This window comes from Cetorhinus maximus, chromosome 1 (assembly GCF_964194155.1).
Source record: "Cetorhinus maximus chromosome 1, sCetMax3.hap1.1, whole genome shotgun sequence".
NCBI lineage: Eukaryota > Metazoa > Chordata > Chondrichthyes > Lamniformes > Cetorhinidae > Cetorhinus > Cetorhinus maximus.
In genome coordinates, this window is record NC_135879.1 from 70,546,569 (window position 1) to 70,559,129 (window position 12,561).

General features: G+C 41.6%; 1 protein-coding gene across 2 annotated transcripts in view; it reads left to right on the plus strand.

Moving 5' to 3' along the window:
- The window catches only part of klhl2 (kelch-like family member 2), a 141,248-nt gene that overhangs the window by 81,857 nt on the left and 46,830 nt on the right, over positions 1 to 12,561 (plus strand). For both annotated transcript variants that reach the window (XM_078542154.1, XM_078542161.1), the window contains exon 6: positions 3,678 to 3,787. In XM_078542154.1, the coding sequence (XP_078398280.1) occupies positions 3,678 to 3,787 (110 nt within the window). The remainder of the gene's footprint in view (positions 1 to 3,677; positions 3,788 to 12,561) is intronic.

The window sequence follows — 12,561 nt, forward strand, 5'->3', positions numbered from 1 at the left end:
TGAGATAGAGTAGCGAGAGCTTCACTCTTCTTGTAATCATCCTGTATATGGCATGAAGGCATTAAAATGCAAATATGTTTGTTCTCCAGCACAAACGTCCCTCATCTTGAGCATCTTGATCATGTTTGTTGGCTGGGGTTGTTGGGGGTCAGGTTTGGTGATGATGAGGGAATATGTAGGGGGCAAAAAACTCAATCTTTGGTTCCTCATGCAGGTAGCTGTAAGATGCTAATCCTGGTGGCTCCTTGATAGGGTTAGGGCAAGTCAGTTAAAATTATATGTTTTAAATATATATTTACATCATCTTTAAAGAATGTAAGCCAATACAGATATATAGAGTGCAATAAGCAAATTTCTTTGTGTGTTTTTTCTGACATCAATTTTTTTTTACACCTTTTTTTTTAACCCTTTTGTTTTATCCTTTTGTTTTGGCTACATCATTTATGTAAGCTGCTTAATGTTCCCTTGAGGTTGTCAATTCACTTGCTGTCTAGTTCAAAATTGATCTTGAACAATTGAATCGTGATGTCTACACAGCAACTGTTGCATTTCTTACTCTTGCATTTTGTCTTGTAAGTGCACAAATTGTGATGGCTATGTGTGTTTGTGTACAGATGTACATGTCAATTTTAAAAGTGTAGTTGATTTTGGTGATGAATGCATGGACTATCCTGGGATATGGTTCCATAGCTGCTGGAGTGTTCTAGTACTACGCTCACATTTGGACCACAAGGTCATCATAACCAAAGTCTACCCTACGAATATAATATAATAATATCTAGGTACATGAGTCTGGATGATTTTTTTTTTTTTGTTGCCCCCTAGCAGCCTAGAATGCTGAAGAAGATTGTACTGCCGCTGTGTTGCCCTGCCTAAAATAACTTGTCTAGATCAGCTTTCTGAGACTGAATTGAACAGATCACAGTTGGAGCCATTTGAGCTCCAAACCAATATTTTTAATTAAGTTTATTAGATCCAGCACCAATGTCGCAGAAGAAGCTGTCTATTATGTGGCATTCAGGGCAGATGTGCATCTCTAATGAATGTAGAAACAGGCCATTCGGCCCAACTACTCCATGTTAATGCCCCACTGAGCCGCCTCTAATTTTTTTTTAATCTAAATGTACCATTTTAACCATCTATTCCCTTCTCCCTCACATGCTTGTCTAGCTTCTCCTTAAATGCATCTATGCTATTTGCTTCAACCACTTCCTGTGGTAATGAGTTCCACATTCTTACCACTCTTTGGGTGGAGAAGTTTTCTCTGAATTCCGATTTGGATTTTTTGTTGACATTATATTGATGGCCGCTAGTTAAGCTGCTCCCCCACAAGAGAAAACATTCCCTCTGTATCAACTCTCAAAACTTTTCAAAATTTTAGCAACTGCTATTAGGTCTTTTTTCAAGACAGAAGACCCAGCCTGTCAATTCTTTCCTGATATGTATACCAACACATTTCTGGTATTATCCTTGTAAACCTTCTCTGCCCCCTCTCCAATGCCTTTTCATAATATTATAACTAGAACTGCATGCAGCACTTTGAAGTGTGATCGAACCAAAGTTCGGTACAGGTTTAGTATAGCTTCCCTACTTTTCAATTTTACTCCTCTAGAAATAAAACCTTGTGCTTGGTTTGCTTTTTTTTTATGGCCTCAATAACCTTTGGTGCAACATTTAGTGATTGACGGATTTGTGCTCTGAAATCCCTTTTTTCCTCTACCTCAACTGGACCTGCACCTTCCAAATAATGTGACCTTCCTATTCTTCCTACCAAAATGTACTACCTGACATTTATCTGTGTTGAACTTTGTTTTCTAATTATTTGCTCATTCTGCAATTATTAATATCCTCCTGTAATTAGTTGCATTCCTCCTTGTAATTGACTCTCTTCCCCACCCCCCATTCGCAAATTTAGAAATTGTGTTCTTGATTCCAGTCTTGTTCAGTAACAGTAACAGAGTCCAAATAGATGATGAACCACAAACAACAATTGGTTTGCCAGTGTTTCCATCGGAGGCTGTTTCTCACACACAATATAGATTGTAGAAATTTAGACTCGTGATCATAAGCCTTTGATCACTTTAAAGAAATCTGTCAACCAAAAATACAAAAATTGAAGAAATGTAACTCTCAGGTTCTCAGAGTTCCAGTGTTAATAAAATGATAGTATATGTGCAGATGGTTTCATAGAATCAAGACCAGAGTCTCAATGGAGATTTCATCACACAAGATACTTACGCATTTTCTTCAAGATACCATAGAAAATGCATGCAAAAGGAGTTGTGCTTCATGGAAATAGTGGGTTGCATAAATTAATGAGGAATTGCCCATGATCAAGCAGAATTACAATTCCTTATAGTGTACATGATTAAATTGGGACATTTTGGTATTGAGCATTGTAACTGAGAAGCCCATGAGATTAGGTATTGACTAAGCTTGAATCAGATATGAGAGGTCTAGTGAAAGAATGTGCTTCTTGCCTCACTCATTAATCCAGCCACAAACAAAGTCACTCACTCCATATCTGATTATCACAAGGCTATGGCAGAAATTGTTTCGCATGTTTTGAATGCAAAATTAGTATGCCATACTTGTTTGCCAGTGTTCTAATTAACCTGAAGTGTGCCATTTGAAAAATGCTAGTCGCGAATTGGTTATTTAAGTAGTGAAATCGATTTGCTGAATAAATGAATACCAGAAGAGGTTTTTGCTGATGCCCGACCTTTTTACAATGGTATGAATTGGGGTAGAGTACAACTAAAAGCACACTGTTTTTAGCTCATGACGCTCCAAGTCATGTGATTTTTTAATATATTTATTTATATATATAATATAATTACTCACTGCTGGAGAATGGCCTCTCTCCAGAACAACCTCTAATGGACTGTTGCATCTGCTACAGCTTTTAAAGACAACCTCTCAGGTGTCTTCATAAGCAAAGTGGTTGAGAGTAATACTGTTGTGACCATCATGCAAACCTCTATCCGTGGTTGTCACCTGGTAATACTGTTCATGTTATGCGGAAGCTAAAGCAGAACTGGCTGGACAAGGGGCATGTCGCACCAAGTGGCACCCAGCCTTGCCTTGTGAAAGTAGAGGCCAAAACAATAGTCAGAGTTGTTATGAAAATAAGATATTCAGGACTTAATGCAGTACTTTTGCTTGGAAAAATATTGCAGCAACGTAATGTTATACTTCATCTATGTAAATGAAATCATGAAGAAAATATCACTTGTCTATTCCTCTAAGGAATTTGTAACATTTGTTTTGGAGAAAAGATGTGACCTTTGACTGTTTTTAAACAATGCCCTTATATGTATTATATTTACATTTCCATAACCATGAAACCATAGTAATCTGGGCACCGCTCCACAGTGAGAGCAGTAGCAGTAAAAACATTTTTTTTTGCTTATAAAAGTGAATAACTGATGAAAGTTCTGACGATAGGTCAGTGACCTTAAATATTAATTCTGTCTGTCTCTCTCTCCACAGATGCTGCCTGACCTGCTGAGTATTTCCAGCATTTTCTGTTATAATTTTATGCTTACTGCACTTGTTCTTCTTTGGATTCTTTACATGTATTTGTTTCTGTTGAGGTTGTCCTGGTTTTAAGGAACACTAACTTTTTTTAAAACCAAACTAATTTGTGCAATAACATTTTTTTTCCCTTTGAACAGAACAGCATTTCTCAGAGGTTGTGCTGGGAGAGGAATTCCTCAATCTTGGTATAGATCAAGTGTGCAGTCTGATAGCCAGTGACATGCTTACAATCTCATCAGAAGAAAAGGTAAAGCAAAAAAGTAATATTGGAAAACTTCTAACAAGTTGAAATTGATATAAATGTGAGAACATGAAGTGTCTAGTCAAAACCAGAATCTTGCCTACAAGAATGGCTGAAAGGTTCAGTGGTAGAAATACATTCCTGGTTTTGCACGTTTCCTATCCACCAGATGAGGGGAATGGCCAAGACTTTGAACCAGTTGTTTTCACGCATTTGTAGTTTGGAAAATGTGGCACTGACCCCAAAAATAGGGCAAGTCTCTCCTTCCCTTCCACATTGTTATGGAAGATTTTAGTGTATTGATTGAATGTGACTGAAATATTTAGGTTGACTCTTTTTAATGGTGTGTCTTTCAGGTTTTCCAGGAAAAAACATAAAATCAAAGCTGGACCAAATAATTATGGAAACAAACGTTTGATGTACTTAAGTTTTCATTCAAAGTGAAGCTCCTGTGCTTCTTGTACCTTTGCAGAGTTATGATCTTTTATAATCCGCTCATTCTGATGCACCTTTTTCCTAAACAGTGAATATAAATTTCACTTACCTTTGGAACAAATCTGAACAATCAAGGAACACAGCTATATAGTTTGACTGGCCAGCTGTCAGTGCCTGGTGGATCAATAGATTTTATGAATTTCCGCAATGGCAAGCACTCCTTGCCCTTTTTGTTTCTATATGATTGGTCAAAAAAGCAGTGTAAATTCACATCAGTGAACATTTCTTCAGGTTCTGTTTCTTTAACTTGTTCATAGTGAAGCTTCAGTAGTATGGGAATAGAGATTTGCTACCTGTATGCTGTTGTAGAATATAAATATGGGCAATGTTGTTGTGGAAATTTAATGGTTATGAAGCAAAAGTATAAGAAAAGTTGCCAGCCTGGAAGCTGAAGATAACAGGTGTGTGCAGAGCAGTGAATTCAGCTATAAATTGCATTGTGTATTAGGGAGATGAGCCTAGAACACACAAAATAAGAGCAGGAGTAAACTACATGGCCCATTGAGCCTGCTCCACCATTCAATATGATCGCGGCTGATCTTGTGCTTCAACTCCGGCCTTAAATGTATTCAACGATAGAGCACCCACAACCCTCTGTGGTAGAGAATTCCAAAGATTCATAACCCTTTGAGTGAAGTACTTTCTCCTCATCTCAGTCCTAAATGATTGGCGCCTGTGTTTTAGACTCCCCAACCAGCGGAAACAATTTCTCCTGTCAAGCCCCCTCAGAATACTATAGGTTTCAATGAAATTGCCTCTCATTCTTCTAAACGCCAGAGACGAAAACTGCACACAGTATTCCTGATGTGTAGTATACAAAGTGTGAGCCTCATGTATTTCAATGGGCACTCAAATTTCAGTTAAAAGCAAAAAACTGCGGATGCTGGAAATCCAAAACAAAAATATAAATACCTGGAAAAACTCAGCAGGTCTGGCAGCATCTGCAGAGAGGAACTCGGTTAACGTTTCGAGTCCGTATGACTCTTCAACAGAACTAAGGAAAAATAGAAGAGAGGTGAAATATAAGCTGGTTTGGGGGTGGTGGGGGTTGGGGGGGTGGAGCTGGATAGAGGGCCAGTGATAGGTGGAGATTGCCAAAAGATATGTCATAGACAAAAGGACAAAGAGGTGTTGACGGTGGTGATATTAGCTAAGAAATGTGCTAATAGGTGACATTAAGGGTAGAAAGCAGGACAAGCAAGGTACAGATAGCCCTAGTGGGGGTGGGGTGAAGAAATCAAAATAGGCTAAAAGGTAGAGATAAAACAATGGATGGAAATACATCTAAAAATAACGGAAATAGGTGGGAAAAGAAAAATCTATATAAATTATTGGAAAAAAAAGGGGGGGATCGGAAAGGGGGTGGGGCTGGAGGAGAGAGTTCATGATCTAAAATTGTTGAACTCAATATTCAGTCCGGAAGGCTGTAAAGTGCCTAGTCGGAAGATGAGGTGCTGTTCCTCTAGTTTGTGTTGAGCTTCACTGGAACAATGCAGCAGGCCAAGGACAGACGTGGGCATGAGAGCAGGGTGGTGTGTTGAAATGGCAAGTGACAGGGAGGTCTGGGTCATGCTTGCGGACAGACCGAAGGTGTTCTGCAAAGCAGTCACCCAGTCTGCGTTTGGTCTCTCCAATGTGGAGGAAACCGCATTGGGAACAACGAATGTGTGATATTTTGTAAATTACTTCCATATTTAACTCATATTGTAAACATTTTAATTTACGGAGTCAGATTTGATCAATCAGTTTAAATTTTACACTTCTATCATTTAAGAATGCTTATGGGTATGTTGATATTTGAAATTGCACGACAATGTGGGAGGTTTGCAGTGTGTAGTGCAGTGTTAACTTCAGACATGACATAGTGAATGTTAACTATAACAAGACATCAGCTTTACATGAGTAATGGACTCACTGTGGACAATGCCATGGGAGATCAACTAATATATAATGAATTGTGTAGTGTGTCTATTATATTTGAAAGTATCACATTTGCACTTGATTGGCTTGCATATCACAGTCATGCCACAGCCGCAAACAACAACTGAATAGTTAAGGAATCTACCGATAAACAAGTAGTGTCTTTTATTTTTAAAGAAAAAGACAGTCATTTCCTGCTGGTTGCTTCTGTTCTTGGGGAGCAATTATAAATTTATGCAGCACCTTCCAAACGTCGACCACTACCACCTAGAAGGACAAGGGCAGCAGATAGATGGGAACATCACCACCTGGAAGTTCCCCTCCAAGTCACTCATCATCCTGACTTGGAAATATATCACTGTTCCTTCACTGTTGCTGGGTCAAAATCCTGGAACTCCCTTCTTAACGGCACTGTGGGTGTACCTACACCACATGGACTGCAGCGGTTCAAGAAGGCAGCTCACCACCTTCTCAAGGGCAACTAGAGATGGGCAATAAATGCTGGCCCAGCCAGCGAAGCCTACATTCCGTGAATGAATAAAAAAAAAGTTGTCAGCCTCCTGGGAAGCTTTCCTCATAAACACAGCTCTATCTAATTGATCTTGGGGCTTGGCTATTTAAAAACAATTAGACTTTGGTGTCTTGAGGGGAGAAGCCAGACAAGCTGTGATCTGCTTGATAAACATAAGCAGAGCTAAGTAGTGGCAGAAAACCTTTGAATTCCTCCACATTCAGTTGAGAATGATAATGGACATGAAGTAACCAACAGGAGGAAGAGAGTCTGTGAGCATCTTCCACCTCAAACATGGTGAATCCAACTTTTTGTACAAGAGACAAAGCTGATGTATTTGTAAACTGTAAAAGTGGCAAACAGATGATCCTACTGTGCTTCTTGCTGAGTTTCCACTCTCAAAAAGCCAGTGTCCAGCCAGCCTGATGTGACGTTGAGAGGCACTGAACGCATCACAGTCTGTGGGCCTTGGGCTAATGGCCTGTGCACCAGAGCTAGACCTTCACTCTAGCAATGCTGTTCTAATATAGCTATGATGTTGGTGTCTACCACACATTATTGATGAGTACCCAGTTGTGTCCTATTCCCAAAAAGCATAATTCTACCCAAGCCAATTACTAATTATATCCATCGTCACAGTTATTAGTAAAGTCATAGAGGGAATCATCAATAGTGCAATGCAGCAACACCTACTGCATAAGACGGAGGAGCAGAAGTAGGCCACTTGGCCCATCAAATCCGTTCTGCCATTCAGTGAGATATAGCTGATAATCCTCAGCTCCACTTTCCTGCCTTTTCCCCATAACCTGTGATTCCCTTAATACTTAATGGAAAACTGCTCAGTGACTCAGTTCAGAATATACCAGAAATGCTTAGTCACGGACCTCATCATAGTCACAATAGCCTTGATACAGTCACAGATAGAAGAGCTGAATGCTAAAGAAGAGGTGGGAGTCATGACTCAACATCAAAACAGCATTGGACTAAGTACAAAAAAGATTAAGGTCCTTGGATAGTTGGAGTAGGGGGGGCGGGGTGTTGGTGGGGTTGGAGTGCGTGGGGAAGGTGTCAAAGAGAAGCCCTCCAGCGGCTCAAGTTATGTCTGACATACCAAAATATAGTTGTGATTGTTAGAGGTCAGTCATTGCAGCCTCAGGACATGGTTACAGCAATTCCTTACGGAAATACTCTCCGCCTCATCATATTCAGCTGTTTCGTCGAGGACCTCCTGTCTTCAGGTCAAAAGTTGGACTGTTCACTGATTTCACAGTGTTCTGCTCCATGCTCAACTTCTAAATTAATGAACTAGTCCATGTTATTTGACAGCAGGACCTAGACAATGTCCAAGCTTGGTCTGAATGGTATCAGGTAACATTTGGCCTATATGAGTGCCACGGTCTCGAACGAGACAAAGCCACCTTGCTTTTAGGTGTCATCCATGGCTCAATGACAGAATTCTCAGCTCTGAGTCAGAAAGTTCCACTCCAGAGGCTTGATAATTTAAGCTGAAACTTCAGTGTGGTACTGAGGGGCTGCTGCATCGTCTGAGGTGCCATCTTTCAGATGAGATGTTAAACCAAGGCCCAGTCTACCCCATTGCATGGATGCAAAAGACCCTATGGCACTATTTCAAAGAAGAGCAGGGGAGTTCTCCCTGGTGTACTCACCCATTTAACACCATTGAAAGGGATTCCTAGTCATTATCATATTGTTGTACGTGGGAGTTTGCTGTGCATAAATTTGTTGTCTAATTTCCTACATTACAACAATGACTAAATTTCAAAAGTATTTCCTTAGCTGTTAAGCACTTCGTGATGTCCTAATGTCATGAAAGGTGCTATATAAATGCCAGTCTTTTTCTCATTTTGTCACCATGTCGACAAGAGTAGTGCAGAGACTGTGTATGCTGTGATGAGTGTCTCGCCTTCGGTCCACTTTGACAGGAATAATAGAAAAGCACAATATAATTTAAATAGTGAGAGACTGCAGAATGTTGTAGTACAGAGAGATCTGGGCGTCCTTGTACATGAATCACAACAGGTTAGCATGCAAGTATAACAAGTAATTAGGAAGGCAAATGGAATGTCTGCCTTTATTGTGTGGGGGATGGAGTATGGTGTAGATGCGATGGGCTAAATGGCCACCTCCTCTGTAACAATTCTGTGATTTTGTGATAAAAGCAGGGAAGTTTTGCTACAACTGTACAGGGCATTGGTGAGGCGACATCTCTAGTACTGTGTACAGTTTTGTTCTCTTAAAAGCAAAATACTGCAGACGCTGGAAATCTGAACTAAAAACAGAAAATGCTGGAAAATGCATCTTCTGTGAAGAGAAAAACAGAGTTAACATTTCGAGTTCATATGACTCTTGTTTAGGGACAGGAGTGGGTTTCATTGAAAACCCTGATTTCCCCCCTCACCACCTAAGCAGAAAGATGTTTTTTGATTTTTGATTTCCCCCTTTATAAGTGGTGACGTATTTTCCCCAAACCTTCAGTTTTTGGAGTGACCCAATCCTCTATTAATAACTCCACAACAAACACGAGATAGGGTAAAATCAGAGGGTTAGTTTATTTGACATGTGCTCAAAAAAACGCGGGGATGGGGTTCGCACGCAGTCCCCAGTACATTCACACAATTAGAGAGAAAGAAGGGAAAGAAAGAGGTACAGGGCAAAGGCCACAGACAAAATAAGAATTATGGTTTCATGTGAGTCCAGAATCAAAAGTCCAACTTGTCCCGGTAGACCGATCGTGTCAGCCTGTTCCTGCCCCACGGAACTCATTTCTTGCTATCTTGACTCCATTCTCTTTCCCCTTGTCCAGCCTCTTCCCACCTACATCTGCGATTCCTCTGATGCCCTATATCATATCAACAAGTTCTAGTTCCCTGGCCCCAACCGCCTCCTCTTCACCATGGACGTCCAATCCCTCTACACCTCCATTCCCCACTGGGATGGTCTGAGGGCTCTCGGCTTCTTCCTTGAACAGAGGCCTGAACAATCCCCATCCACCACCACTCTTCTCCGTCTGGCTGAACTTGTTCTCTCTCTGAACAATTTCTCCTTAAACTTGTCTCACTTCCTCCGAATAAAAGGTGTGGCTATGGGTACCCGCATGGGCCCCAGTTATGCCTGTCTCTTTGTGGGGTATGTGGAACATTATTTGTTCCAGTCCTACTTGGGCCCCCTCCCACAACTCTTCTTTCAGTACATTGATGACAGTTTTGGTGCTGCTTCATGCTCTCGTCTGGACCTGGAAATTATTGATTTTGCTTCCAATTTCCACCCCTCCATCGTTTCACATGGTCCATCTACGACACTTCCCTTCCTTTCCTTGACTTCTCTGTCTCAATTTCTGGTGACAGACTGTTCACCAATATTCATTACAAGCCCACCGACTCCCACAGCTACCTCGACTATAGCTCCTCACACCCTGACTCCTGTAAGGACACCATCCCATTCTCTCTCCGTTCCTTCGCCTCTGTCGCATCTCTCCGATGATGCCACTTTCCAAAACAGTGCTTCCTTCTTCCTTAACAGAGGTTTCCCACCCACGGTGGTTGACAGGGCCCTCAACTGTGTCCCACCCATCTCCTGCGCCTCTGCCCTCAAAACCTCCTCTCCCTCCCAGAACCATGATAGGGTCCCCCTCGTCCTCACTTTTCACCCCACCAGCCTTCGCATTCAAAGGATTATCCTCCGCCATTTCCGCCAACTCCAGCATGATGCCACCACCAAACACATCCTCCCTTCACCCCCCCACTACCCCCTCCCCACTCTGTCGGCATTCTGTAGGGACCGTTCCCTCCGAGGCACCCTGGTCCACTTCTCCATCAACCCCAACACCTGAACCCCCTCCCACGGCACCTTCCCATGCAATCACAGAAGCTGCAGCCCCTACCCTTTACTTCCCCCCTCCTCACCGTTCAAGGGCCCAGACACTCCTTTCAAGTGAAGTAGCCCTTCACTTGCACTTCCCTCAATTTGATCTACTGCATTCGCTGCTCTCAATCTGGTCTCCTCTACATTGGAGAGACCAAATGCAGACTGGGTGACCGCTTTGAGGAACACCCTTGGTCTGTCCGCAAGCATGACTCAGACCTTCCTGTCACTTCTCATTTCAACACGCCATCCTGCTTTCATGCCCACATGTTCGTCCTTGCCCTGCTGCAGTGTTCCAGTGAAGCTCAATGCAAACTGGAGGAACAGCACCTCATCTTCCGATTAAGCACTTTACAGCCTTCCGGACTTAACATTGAGTTCGACAACTTCAGACCATGAACACACTCCTCCATCCCCACCCCCTTTTTAATACCCCCTTTCTTCCATATTCATTTTTATTTTTAATTTACCCAATTCATTTATCTATTGCCACTTATTTTCATTGTTATTTTTCAAATTTATTTCTATTTTTATTCATTGTTTTATCCCCAGCTTTTAGCCTTTTCGATCGTTTTCCCACCACTGCCCCCTACACCCTCCCATTAGGACAATCTGGCACTTTCCGGAGTGCTTACCCTGGTCCTGCCGTTTTTACATTCTGTTTTCCACTCTTAACATCACCATTAGCACCTCCTTTAGCCAGTACCGCCACTATTAACCACCCTTTGACCTTTTGTTTATGACATCTTTCGCAATCTCTCCTTTGCCTCTACCTATTGCTGGCCTTCTATCCAGCCTCATTGTTCCACCTCCCTTAAACAGTATATATTTCACCACATTTCTACTTCCCTTTAGCTCTGAGGAAGAGTCATATGGACTCGAAACGTTAACTCTGTCTTTCTTTCCACAGATGCTGTCAGACCTGCTGAATTTTTCCAGCATTTTTTGTTTTTTGTTTCAGATTTCCAGCATCTGCAGTATTTTGCTTTCATCAAAAGTCCAATGGTGTATTCCATCAGAGAAGTTAGCCAGCTAAAACTGATGCAGGGTGATCCACCTTTCCAGTAGTGCTGAGTTCCACGATGGGAAAAGTATGTAGAAATGAATCAGTTTTGCAGTAGACACTGGTACAGAAGTTCAGACATTCCAGTAGAAAACAGTGTGGATGAGGGCCAGACAATTTAAGCCTGGACTGAGCTCTGTTTCTGCTGCTACTTTGTTGATGGAAGATGGCAGACTTCCTGGATTCAGCTCCACAAGGCAAACTTACAGGCTGTAGCAGCTTATGGGGGGTCATGTGACATAACTTTCACTGCTTCCCCTTGGTTTGGACAAAGGATATATATTCTTGGTCTGGATTCTTGAGATGGTTAATGTTGCATCCATGAATAAGTTTCAGTGGTTTCAGGGCCCCTTTGCCCTTGTAGATGTATTGTCTCCATTGACCAGAGCTCTGCCCTGGAAATGTAAAGGGTTTATGTGCATTGCCTTGGAATTTGATTTCTGCGTTCATGGGGCATTCGCACCTCTCCAGAGATAACAAGATCCTTGTTGTTTTCTGAAGGCTGGAAAGTCCTGTGTGAGCTGTTGCTAGTCAGGCTTCGGTCAGTGTAAAATCTTTATAAATTTATTTTCTTTAGAATGGACAAAGTAGCTAGGATGATATAGACATGTATGTAATTTATATATAATATATCTTTCACATCTAGGCACGAAGCTCTTTTTAATATTAACTCTAAACATTAACTCTGTTTTTCTCTCTGCTGATTCTGTTCAAACCTGCTGAGTTTTCCCAGCATTTTCTGTTGTTATTACAGTTTTGAGGGGTATACTAGCATTGGAATCAGTTCAGGGAAGGTACTCTGGGCTGTTTTTTGGGATGAAGAGATTGTCTTATGAGGAAAAGTTGGGAGGTTGGGCCTAAACTCATTGGAGTTTAAAAGAATGGGAGGTGATCTTATTGAAACATATG